Source organism: Rattus norvegicus, chromosome 3 (genome assembly GCF_021556685.1).
Source record: "Rattus norvegicus strain SHRSP/BbbUtx chromosome 3, alternate assembly SHRSP_T2T, whole genome shotgun sequence".
Classification (NCBI taxonomy): Eukaryota; Metazoa; Chordata; class Mammalia; order Rodentia; family Muridae; genus Rattus; species Rattus norvegicus.
In genome coordinates this window covers 52,175,638-52,189,163 of record NC_141536.1, presented here as the reverse complement: position 1 = coordinate 52,189,163, position 13,526 = coordinate 52,175,638, and the positions used below count along the sequence as shown (strand labels likewise).

Sequence of the window (13,526 nt, the reverse complement as noted above, 5' to 3'; positions counted from 1 at the left end):
AGCCTGGTCAGACCATGCGTTTGGGTTCTCTTTCTGTCTCTTACCCCTGAACTTGGCAATCCTGTTACTGCTTCCTAAGCTGGATACTCAGGATGTTCTTTCTGACGTGATTTAATGTGTGTGTGTGTGTGTGTGTGTGTGTGTGTGTGTGTGTATGTAGTTACTTTTAATAGTTCACAGCTCACTTTATCATTACTTGAACTTCATATGAATAAAGTAATTATCTTTGATTTTTCTAAGTGTGATTTAGTTTGTATTAAATATATACTTACATATGTATTTTACAGTTTCTGTATCTTATAGAATGTTTATTATTCAATGGGGAGTTTTGCAGCATTCAGAGGTCCCTGGTTTTGGAAAAGACTTTTAATAACAAGTACACCTTCTCGTGTTTTTTTCCCTATGATTTAATATATGATACCTGTCTTGAACTCATTACAGAGTCTGTTATTCCTGATGCTTTGCTTTAAAATTCTGTTACTAAACTGCCACTGTCCAGGGGAATATGAAAACTGTACAAGATACCACTTAGATGATACGGTTCTAAAAACGTGTATTCTGAAATTAGATCTAAGCTTATTGAGCTAGTATGGCTTTTATAAAAAGAAAATTTGGTTTTGGGAATTTTGTGTTATCAGCATGTTCAAATGAGGTAAATGCCATCAAGTATAGCTATTCAGTTATTGTTATCATAACTATATCTTCCACTTGGGAAGATATTTGGAGGAAACCTAAAACTGTAAAATACTCCCTCCATGTTAGTGGCTTCTTATAAAAATTGAGAGTAATTTGGTTTGATTAAAGTCTGCCTCATTAGATTTTAATGTGCTTTATGTTATGTGTTTCAGAAACTCCAGAAAGGAACTTAATGACATACGATTTGAGTTTACTCCAGGAAGAGGCAAGTTTTAATTGAAATTATTATTTTGGTGGAACAAGAAACAAATGAGAAATTGATTACAAGTGTATGGTTGTAATTTGCTATTCAAAAATGTTTTGTCTGCAAACAAACAGAAAGAACTTGTTAATTGTATGGATTCTAAACTACCCCTCACTATCTGGATCACTGTGTGGCACGGTGTACATGCACATGTAAATTAGATACATTAGCTTAACCATGAGCATATACATGGACTGGCAATGCAGTTTTTAATGGAAATGACAGTGAGCCTTTCCCCACAAGGCAACAGACTCTGCCTCTCTTATGGCCTCCATGTAATTGAAATATCTCAGCTGCTTAATGGGTGGACTGCTTGTTCATACATCTCCTGGATGCCAGAAGACGAGACCATGTATTATTTTTATTTATTTATTTTTTGCCACAGGCATAGAGCCTGGACTTGCAAAAGAACATCAAGAAACCTTGGTTAATAGATACGTAACACAAGGAAAGATAGAGGTTACGCTATTTACTGTATAACATCAGTAGTTCAGAGAAGTAAAAATTAGATGCTAATACATGCTAAGTGTGTGGCTATTTCCCATGGCCTTTGGTTTCTCCATTTTATGTACATGCAAAGTCTCCTCAGGGTCTACCTTGAGTACCTATGTAAAGTGCATGGTCTCATGCATTCTGATTTGCTAGTGTCCATTAGTTCATAGCTCCATGTTTGTTCTATGTGTTAGAGCTGTACAGAAGTTTCAATTCCATTAAGTGAATCTTATCTGTTAAGCCTTCAAAAGAACAAGGACTCACTTGGCTTGAGAGCTAGTGTGACAGTAAACTGCCCTATCCTCCTTCCTGTTCTCACCTGTGAGAAGACACTGGCTCAACTGCCCAGAGTGAGTGACAGGCACTTCAAGAATTGGTGTGTCCTGTCTATGTACATTCACGAGTTGTTTTTTTAAGTACTGCCAATCAAATGAATTACGTTCCTAGACCTTAAGTGATCGGGTCCCAGGTTTACTCCAGTCCTGATCATGTGTGTCCTCTCTAAAGGCAAAGATTAGATGATTCCCTGGATATTTGAATTAGATAAAAAATGTATCTTCTACAAAATAAATGCCATGGGCCTTAATGAGCTGACTAACTGGGTTTTCTTTTCAAGTGTGTCCATCTTTAATGATTTTATATTGGTCTGTGAGGTTGTACAACAGCAGTCACAGCTATCAAAAGGCCATCCATTTTGTCATAATAAAAACATATTGACCAGGCAATGTTGTGAATAAGATTGGGTAATTATATAATAGATGTTTCAAGTTCAAGAAGGAGCAAGATTCTTACTGTGAGGTTGCCTCTTTTCATCCAGTTGTTTAAAATCGACTACAGCAATGAAAATCAATTTTAATTTTAAGAACTAACAAAGGAATGGATTTCCATCTCGAGAATCTGTGTGAACAAGCTGGTCCCATCATCACTGATCCATTGGCACTGCCTATGGCAGCCTCATCTGCCAGGGCTTGATCAATAGTCTTTCTCTACTTTTGATGCCAGGCGGAAACCATAGCAGTGACTTGTCTGCTAATTGTCCATTACTGGGAAGCAAGCACAGGCCTGTTAGTACTGGCTGCACTGTCTGGCGTTCCCAGTGCTACCTGCTCTTCAGGCATCGTCTGTGATACCTCTGGTACATCGGTGCATGAACACCTCATATGCATTACATTTATGCTATCTATGAACAGACATAGTCGAGTATGGCGTAAGACAGGACAGGCGCACAGACCCATCTCTGTTATCTTTTGAAGACACACTCTTTTAATTATTAAGTTGTTGTATATTCTGGAAAGTAGATGCTAAGATGTTATATTTTTACCTGTTTAGCATCAATGTAGAGCAAAAATAAATTTCTAGGAAACTTGAAATAATCATTTCATATTTCTGGTCTAAACTATTGCAGGTGTCTTTTCTTACGTGTGTAGAAAAATGACCTCTGAGTGCCATACACAGAAACAGTATTTCCCCGTCTTGTCCAGCTAGCGTTAGCCATTTGCCACTTTGATATGACTCTTCTGTGCCCAAGAGACCTGAAAATAGGACATGCTATCCAATTTAATTACCAGGGAGTGGCTATCACTCTGGCACTGGTTTAAGTGCCAGCCCTTAGTGTAGCTGTGCTTGACATGTCCTTTTTTAGCTGCGTCCTGAGAGTGTAAGAAATGTAAGATTCAGTCTTCTAGCTGCTAGCTAGTAACTCGGAGCATAAATGACTTCCTACTACAAGCCTGCCACTCAGCACCTTCATTAAAAGGGCTTCCTGTCCTGGAGATCTGGTTGATCTCTAGGAAGACAGAGATTCTGAGTGCCAGCAGCTTCAGAACGAGAATCACACCCACAACATAACCATTTAGTGGTCTATCCTCGGGTCCCCTCATGTGGGATCATTCCATGAGAGACCTCTATAAACTTTGATTTTTAACCTTTGACAAAAGGAGAAGGCCCAAGACAGGTTTACCTTGTGTGGAATTCACTGTTTAGTAAGCTTTTCATGGGATCCCTATTACCCATTTTGTTTGTTGCATCCCATTATTAAATGGGGGGGGGGGGACACAATCCTCGGAAGCATCAAATGTATACACAGAGTTTTTGTCCTTTCTGGAGACTGACCAAAGGAGACATACAGTGCACCAGGGTACACAGTGAGTTTGGAATTGTCCTTTGGTGTGGCTCTGTCATCACCATCACCACTGATTGCATTCTTAGTGTCACACACCAGATTAAATTAAATACTTTAAATCCCTCAAACTGTGGAAAGCTGGTCGCATACATGTATGTGCATGCTTTTAGCACACATATGCAATACACACACACACGCACGCACACACATGCACACACACACACACACACACACACACACACCTACTCTCTGAGCTCATTGACAGAGTCACCACAGCTGGTTTATGCAGACGGTGGATTTCTCAGTTCTGCTTTGATGTTTGCAGGATGCATCAGCTCTGTGTTTGGGTGTTGCTTGACTTTGGGAAACATTTACCATGCTGTCTGCAGGCAGTGCTACTAAGTGACCGTTAGAATATCTGAAGGTCACAGAGGCCAAACCATCTCCTTTATTACAGCACAGGGTTCTGGAGTAGTTCTTCTGAACATATTTCAATATGCTCGTTCCAATATGTCGTTCCTCCTTGAAAAGTCTTTAGATAAAAGTTTGCAGCATTACCACGCTCATTCATAACCTCTCAATTAAGTAATCTTGGCAATACTCACTCACGTGCTGCTACAAAGCCTCTTTGGTCCCATCTTTATGAGATTGCCAACTCCTGTCACCTGTCATTGAGAAACTACACTAATTTACCCAGCCACATTTTCTAAGAGAATGAATCTGTTGCTATCGAATGATCAATGTTGTGTTAAAGGAGTTTCTTAATAGCACACACTTAAGTAGTTCATCTTAATAGTCCCGCAAGCCCACGGGCTGTTTGTATCAAGTATAAGGTTGTATCAGATCCTACCCATTCAACCTTTGCTATAAATTCTTAACTCTGCAGTGACGAGTGATTGAAAAGGATTGATGGCAGCTGGAATTAACCTTGGCCAGCGAGGAAAGCAATGTCATAACCGAAAAGCAATGTCATAACCAACACTTAGGTCTTCTAGCAAATACTTAGAGGATTAATTCAGATGGTGTGCAGAGAGGAAGTTTTTTGCTTCACCAAAATGAAATATTTTTTTCAGTAACATCTGTTTAAATAAAAAAACAAAACACAAATTACTTGTAGGAAAATATACCTTATGGTGTTTCTGAAATTTTTTCGTAATAGAATATGAGTTGATGGATTAGAGTTTTGTGAGTAATTTTAGTAAATGAAATATATATATATATATATATATATATTTGTGTTGGGCTGGGCTGTTGACTTTTATTTCTGGTTTCTAATACATATTCATCTCACATTTGGACAGATACAGCAGATGGTGTGTCTCAGGAGCTCTTCTCTGCTGGCTTGGTTGACGGTCATGATGTAGTTATAGGTAAATTGATTTTTAGTATGCAGTATCATTTTTTTGTTGATATAACAAATAGAATGTGTTTGGAAGCAAAATCTTTCATTAAGGAATAACTCGCTCTGAAATGCAAAAGAGAATCTTCATAAATTCTTATGTTTATGTGAAATTGCATTAAGCATCATATTTAATTTTCCTCAAAGGTGTCTCATGTATTTCCCTCCCCTTTATGTAAACATGATTTATCCAATGAGCTATCATAGATATCACAACGAACAAATCATATTGTAGTTCTGCATTTAGGTTGGAGCAGACCTTAAAGACCATTCAATTCAAGTCATTTGTTGTACAGGTAAGGAAACAGAGTCTCAGTAAAGTTTTGTGTTTCTTAGACTCATGCATTGGGGTGTGCAATCCCTTTACTTTGAAGCCCTGGGTCTTTTTTACCATCCTTTTTGTTTTCTGAATAAAAAAATACCCGCATGTAGTTCAGGAAGCTCAGCTATTAGTGCTGATAAAGCAGCGGTCACAGGCAGATCTGTCGAGGACTGGGAGGTAAGGCGTCCCTTAGCCTCCTTTGAGAAAGCCTGGTTCAGTTGCCTCTGCTCAGTCCACAGCTCAATGCCCCCTTGGAAACACTGAGTCTCTGAGGCTTTTAAAATGTGGACTTTCACCATGGATTCCTCATAATGATTGAGTGATGAGGTTATTTAATGTGTGAATGATAAAACACTATCAATTCTAATGACATTAATAAAAATTGTATTAAGGTATTCTTCAAAAATTTCTTCAAAAATACCAATGTTTGAAACTTTGTGTTGTTTGTTTGAACTGTATCTGTTTTGAGACAGGGTGTCTGTCTGTGTAGTCCAGGCTGTCCTGGAATTCTCCATGTAACCAAGGCTGGCCTCAAACTCACAGAGATTCACTGACTTCTGCCTCCCCAGTGCTGGAATTAAGTGTGTGCACCATCTTGCCCAGTTCCCTATTCTACTTTTTAAAGAATTCAGTTATTCTAAATAAGTCTTTGCTCAATTATGATGGAATGTGTGACTCAGGGAATTAGAGGTAGATTAGCACATCTATCAGAATTGGCGTCTAGAAACCTGGTAATATAGATCATTGAAAAGTAAATTTCTGTATTTTATTTAGACGAGGAAACACTGGGTTATAGTGCAAGTTATAATTCTGGCTGAAAACTCGGTACCACTGTCCTGTATAAACGAATGTCATGACAAATGCAAAATAGGGAAAATAAATTCCTTTTCATTAGTTACAGGCAAAGTATAAACAGTTAAAGCTCTCATTCCTGGGGTTGGAGATTTAGCTCAGTGATAGAGCGCTTGCCTAGCAAGCGCAAGGCCCTGGGTTCGGTCCCCAGCTCCGGGGGAGAAAAAAAAAAAGCTGTCATTCCTTTGCCAAGTAGTGACTATGTAAGAAGACCTGGCGTATCCTACGTAAAATTTACATACATGCATACATACATACATACATTTATGTATGCATATGCTTGTATTTCCTCTTCCACCTTTATCTTCCAAACCTTATGGTCCTGTTAGGTCTTTTGGCCAGCTGAATTCTTACCTATATTCTTAGAATAGAAACTGAAGACTTAGAAAAAAAATCAGGCCAACTTTAGTTCCTTTTTAACAGTCACCTCTGAGTTCTTTAGCTAAACCTTCCAGTTCCTTGTTTAGAAAAAAATAAAAAAATAAAACATGTCTTTGTTTCTTGGTTTACCCAAAGAAAGAATGAGAATAGTTGATACCAAAATCAGGATGTACTGAAATACCCATTTTCCTTGAAGAGAACTGTGCTCCATGTACTAAGCAGACAGAATCAAAAATCAATTGCTCAAGTGCAGCTCGAGTTTAAGACTTTGTAAAGACCCACTGATGCACCCTGTGGGAATGAAGGAAAGAATGGAATTATTGGAGGAGGGGTGGTTCCTGTTCTTTGTTTTGTTTTCACTTACTGAAGCAAGAGGGGACACATTGAAACATTGAAGCAAGAGGGGACACACTGAAACATTGAGGCAAGAAGGGACACATTGAAACATGAGCTACAAGGCTGATGCTGCACCTCTGGGCCTCAGGTATGGAGGTTACAGACGTGCACTGCAGGCGGATGGTCCAATTAGTTTTGTGAGGTAAAGGGGACAGGATGATTTAGTCACTGTTGAACAGATAAACTTGAGATCAGTTGAGGTCCAGAGAATGTAACCTGCAATTTTTGGCAATGGGGCTTCCTAACTCTGACAGCTTGTCCTTGTCTAGGCATTTTAGACAACCTCGGAAAGTGCCCATTCCTGTACTCTTGTAGGAAGCAGTAGTGTCATTTTGTATTTTAGTTGTTGATTATTCAACAGATAAAGTATACGTGCCCATTTCCCCGAAAACCAGTCTCAGGGATTCTCTTCCATCCCTTGTCCCTTGTTATGTCTTCCACTCTTCACTATACACGACCCAGGAGCATCTCAGACCTCTTATATTTCACATCTTAGAGTTTATCCCTTTAACCCTATATCTTTTTATTATTATTATTATCATTATTATTATTATTATTATTATTATTATTATTATTAACTTGAGTATTTCTTATTTACATTTCGAATGTTATTCCCTTTCCCGGTTTCCCGGCCAACATCCCCCTAGCCCCTTCCACTCCCCTTCTGTATGGGTGTTCCCCTCCTCATCCTCCCCCCATTACCGCCCTCCCCGCAACAATCACTGTTAACCCTACATCTTAATACAGCTGTTTTTCCATCTCTGCCTTCCTTTCCTTTCTTACTGTGGTCTCCAGCAAACTCCAGCCACCTTTGATCTTCCTTCTCCACTCCAGCTGTTACTGCCAAAGTCCCATCTGGAGAGGACCATCCCTACAGGGAGGTGACAGGCCCAAAGCAGGGTGCAGCTGGTGGAGTGAAGTATGATTTGAGGCTGACCCTCACCTCCCTAAGTGTGGTTAATTATCTGTCTTGTTAGTACTAGGCCTAGAAGGCAGGACCTTCCTCCAGGATTAGAGGCTCATTTGCACTCTTAAAAGCTCACCCTTTCTCATTCCTTGCACCTGGGAGTGATTTCCTTTCTGTATTTTACTGGTTCCTCTTAGTCCTTCTGACCTGTAGATACTGACATATCCAAGGAATCGAAGAACATTCTCTTTCTTCTGTAATCCCTTGCTCTTTTGCCATCTCCTCTGACATGGTATTAATCACCTTCTGTTCTTTAACTTTCTGACTCGGAACCTTCTTTTGCATTGTAGACTCACAGCCAGATCCTTTTTTTTTTTTTAAATCATCTTCTATTAGGAGAGCAGTCGACATCTGAAATTTAATTGTCAGTCTCCAAAATGCAGCCCTTGCTGTTTCTGTCATCCCACCTGCCCTACAGCCAGATACTCCCACCTCCCCCCACTTCTTAAAGTCATCTTCCTCTGGAGGGCAATCAATATCCAAATTTAATTTTCAGGCTCCAAATTGCAGTCTTGGTGTTTCCGCCCCACCGCCCAACAGTGGTCCTCCTGTCTCAGGGTTTCACGACAACCCGTGACAGTTATCCTCGTCTTTTCTTTCTTTCACACCCAAAGTGCAGTGTGTACCGCATTGTTGCGCAGTCTCGGTTCTCATCCGTGTTGCTTGTTGTAACCAAAAAAAAAAAAAAAAACATGATAAAGACAGCTGATTGGAAGGTTTGAGAGGGTACAGTCCATCCTGACATGGAAGGCATGACAGTGTTGATGGCAGCTGCCACCTGTGACTGAGTCTGGAGAGACCAGGAAGCCGAGTTACCAGCCCTAGGTCAGTGGTAGCCCTTGAGCTCCATAGTACAGGTGGTATCCGAAAGGCTGCACGACCCCCTCCAACAGCCGCAGATCCGGTATTTTAGTGTGTGAGCCTGTAGAGGGACATTTCATACTCAAATCATAATATCCTATGCTAAGATTCTCTCATCCCCCAGCCCAGTCATCACCCCCATGTCTTTACTGGTGTCTCAGAGTCTGCCTTTGCCCTGCCCCCTTGTCAGCTAGAGATAGATGAGTAAATTAGATCAGACGTAAAGGATCACGTGGTCCCGGGTATGAAAACTGCTTACACTGCCCAGCTCAGGTAGGCCTGTGAAGGAAAGGGAAGTACCGGTGAGGAGTAAGATGCAGAGGCTGTGAGGGACTGTTGCCAAAGCCATCGCATCATGAACTTCCAAAGGACACATTTGTGTATGAGTCACACCCCAGTTGAAAAGATCGGCCAGATTACACTAATGCTTCAATGGATCCCCGTAATGGTTTTCTACTCACTTATCAGTGGCCTGAAACCCGTCTATGTATGTCCCGATCACTTCTCAAACCACCTCTCTTCTCTCCGTTACACACACACCATTACACCAGCCTGTAACGCCGGCAAACTACACTTGCCTATCCTCCAGGACGGCCCTTCTGAAAGGGCACATAGGCTTACCCTGGGTCTCTCGGTGCCTTGCCAAAGTGCCTTCCCTGACTCCCCTACTAAAACTGATGTCACTTTCCCAGCTCTGTTTTCATTGCTTCGTGCTTCCTACTTTGTGTGTTCTTACACACACAGCACCTTGCACTTTTCACTCAGGTTATTATCTGTAGGATTTCTTTGTGAACATGGGTTTTCCTTCCTTCTTCCTTCTTCCTTCCTTCTTTATCATTTTTAATTAGTTATCAGGCAACATCTCACTACGTGATCCACCTGCCTCAGCCTCCCAAGTACTGGCATTACAGGAGTGCTTGACCGCACCAAGCTAAGCATTAGTTTCTTAAAGGCAGTTGATTTTATCTGTGTTCTAGACTAACCCATGACCACTGCTGAAGTGCTTCTCTTACAACATAACACTTGTCCAAAACTCTGTTTCAGTCACTACAGCTATCTCAGAACCTTTTCATTAGAAAAGAATCATATTGAATAGAGGAGAGAGGTATGTTGAGAAACTTATTTTGGAGACAGTAAAATCTGAATAGCCTTTACAAAATGAAATAAGCTCATATGAGGGAGGCTGTACAGAAAAAAAATAGCCTTTTCATGTGCTTTTCTTCGTCTTCTGTGATATAACATAGCTAACATTTAAATAGATTAAAAATCCGTTTTCTCCCACCAGCGTTTCTGTTTTGAGTTGGGCACATGCTTATGGGAGCATGAAAGCGCTGAAAAGGGCAATGCCACGTGTGATGGAGCAGTGGGCGCTCTGGCTTTTACTACAGCATAGCGAACACACATTGCAAAAGTCTGATTACCTAGCTGCAGGGTAATCTGCCTGGAGAGTGCAAAGCTTTCCACAGCACAGTCTGGACTGAAGGAAAGCCAGTGTACGGCACAGAATGCCTGCTTTCACAGAGAACGAGGGCAGTACAAAATTCATGCACTGTTCGTGGGCGGAAATCATAAACCCGCCTCTGTTATGCTTAAAGTTAGCACCACCTTAGGCAAGAAACAGGCAGCATTCTCTCTCAGGCCTTGTGTAAATAGACATGCATAAGGCGTGCTGCCTTCTGGCTGGCTGTTGCTTAAAAAGTAAATCCGAGAAGCAAAAAGAAATAGATAATATGCATGTATAAATTTGCTTCCCTTGTCTGCCTAGGTTGGCTATAAAATGTAAATAGACAAGAGAGGAGTCCTCATTCTGGTTATTTTAAAAAGGATTGCCAAGGAAAACCAGGGAGACCTCAGAAAAAGCACTTGCTTCCCTGAGGAGCAGTTACCCATTGGAAAGGAAGTCTCCCCAGGAGGAGACTAGGCAGAGCCCACATGGCTTTCTCCATATAATAAAATGAATTCTAAATTTTACACTGAACCTGTGCAAGGTCTTTGTAATTTTCTTTAGTGACTTCTGGGATCTCACCAGTAGAATATAGGAATAGGGTAGGGCTCCTTAGACTGTATATTTGTAAGGAGATTGCAATGTTCCTCAAAGCTGTCCACCTGCAACCTGCAAGGCCCAGCGCAGAGGCCAGGGACCAGATGTCTGAGATGAGAAGTGGAGGTCGGTGGACCAGTTCGTGTGTGAGCATAGTACCTTGCTGACTGCAGTCACCGGGGCTTTCTGCCACCCTACCGGGCTTTCTTTGGATTTTTGAAAGCAGATGTTAGAATTTCTATCTCTAAAAGAGGAGTCATATTTCTGCATTATTTTGCACAATTTTACTCTGATACATTTCCAGCCAGGATGTTATCACTACAATGAAGTTTATTTTAATAATGTTTTATTGTACTTTAATACTTAATATTAATACACAGATATGGCCTACTTGAAATATATGTGTCCTCATAAGTTGTCTCAGGACTTTGAGAGATATTGTTCATTATTTTTGAATTAATCCTTCTCCGAAGAACTCCATTTAAATCGGCTTCCTTTGTAAGGGTCTGCATCAGTGTCTGCTTCCCTGCCTGCCTTTCACATCCGTAAGCTGGAAGACAGGTCAACCGTGTGTAGAGCCTCAGAGGACTGGGTCTTTAGCATTTTGTGACATGGGCCTCTGACTGTGCTGCTCTTTCCACTTTGCCATGAACCAGAGCCGCCTTTAATGCAAGACCTGACTTCTCAGTTACCGACTCTCTCACCCTCACACTTACAGGAGTTGACTCGATATGATGGGTAAGAAATACACTTTATCCCATTTCGCAGATTTAGCACTGGAGCAGCGCAGGAATCCATGATTCAGGACAATGACAACATTGCTGCCCCTTTAAAATGAAATCGTCGTTTGTGTTTGTTTTCCTTTCTCCCCCCCCCCCCTTTCTTATCACATGACTTAGGAAGGAAATACAGAGGGCTTCGAGGAGAAGTTCAGCACTACCTTTCAGAATGTGAACAAGTGCTATTTCTAGGGAGTTCTGCTATAAAATGGCAGTATCTCCCTAAAGATACTGTTTCTGTATTACAAGGTTATGAATCAGAACAGCAGTGAACTACACTGGAAACGCTGCCTACCAGTTAGCATTGCCTCTTTTTACTTACTTGGAAGATGGGTACCGTCTGTAGAAAACTCCTGGTAAAGATAGATTCTAGTCAAGATTTATCATTTAAGTGAGGTAAGAGCTTGCCAGTGGATTAGTCCGAGTCCCTAGAGTCCTGCTCTTTTCAGATACTTTAAATGTCCTGTTTTAATCAAAATGTTAATCTACCTTTTAGCTCTAAAATCAGGTATGTGTGAAGATTTGGCTCAGTCCATCCAGACTCTCTGATTGACGGCTAAGCTCCATGTTGTCAGTCTTTCCTTATGACAAGGACATCTTTCTGATAGAACTAATTAAAGTAGATTTATTTGGCTAAGGAAACTTAAGTTTAGTCTTTGTGATAATACACCTTTTAGCATTACGAGGTATGTCAGACTTAAATGATTCAAGTTGGACTGTTCACTTAGTAGACAAAATCCATCTTTGGTGGTCCACTATGTATGTGTATATGTGTGGGTACACATGTGTATGTGCATGTGTGCATGCATGTGTCTGTATATAGCGTGTATCCATTTTGCCAATCTCTAGGCTTACAAATAACTATTCCAGTAACAGTACAGGATTCTAGATATAAACAAGATCAGTCTTACTTATTAATAGTCCGACAGGTCTCTCTCACCACCAAATGAAATTTCACTGCTGGTTTGTGAACTTGTCAGTGTATCTCACAGTGAATTCTTATGCAACATGACATCAAGCCATTGCTTAGCCAATCAAAATGCAATTGAGAGATCAGAAAGAAAATAAGTCCACGTTTTGGGCTCAGTACTGGTTAATATCACTGTGTTGCAATCATATTTAACTTTTATCCTGCATCCTGAATTCAATTACCATTTTTGGACAACGGCCTTTTTGAAGACTCTAGGAGTCCCAGCGTGCCCCTGAATTCATTTTAGACAAGGAGACACTTTCCTGGTCACCTTCCAACAGATCGACCATGCCCTTTGCATCAGACATGTGCTTTTCCTATTGTAAAAGTCAACATTGACACACATTGTCCAATAGCACAGGACAGGCCGTATTTGGAAATCCATGACATCCACCTCACATGGCCGGTCTTCCTGTAGGATTCTGTGCTTGGTGGGCTTAAGGAGTATTCAGTAGGAAATCATAGCCCAGAAAGCATCCCAGGACACTTAACTGCATATTCCTGTGCCTGGCTGTGAATCCTTCTGATCAGAACTCACTGTGGCAAACACTGCAGGAGTGGTCTGCCTGCTCATTTGACTTGGAAAATAATTTTTTTCTACCTGATTTCTTAGCAGTAGAACACCTTCAACCCTTATTGAGTTTATTTAGTAATATGAGATATACATTCCTGAAAATGAGGCTGTTTTATACAAAGTATCTTTTCAGTAATAGACCCCTTAGAGGGCTAATTTATAACCAGCTTTTGAGACGTCTTACCATGTTTTATGGGCTGGCCAAGGCTCTAGAAAGCACTATGTCCATGGCGAAATTCTTTATCGGTCTTCCTTTGCTGTGGGTCACTGCCGCTTCCTTACACATTTTTGTTTTGTTTTGGTTTTGTTTGTTTGTTTCTTCTCTTTCATGACTTTTTTCAATGGTCCTGATTCATAAGATCATAGCTACATACAATGACACACTAACTTCTAGAAATAAAGAATACAGCTTAGAAGACATAGTTTAGAT

At 40.7% G+C, this 13,526-nt stretch overlaps 1 protein-coding gene across 2 annotated transcripts in view; it reads left to right on the top strand.

Moving 5' to 3' along the window:
* Positions 1–13,526, top strand: part of Stk39 (serine threonine kinase 39) — a 265,532-nt gene that overhangs the window by 210,280 nt on the left and 41,726 nt on the right. For both annotated transcript variants that reach the window (XM_087654018.1, NM_019362.1), the window contains 2 exon segments: positions 849–901; positions 4,856–4,924. In XM_087654018.1, coding sequence (XP_087510144.1) covers positions 849–901; positions 4,856–4,924 — 122 coding nt within the window.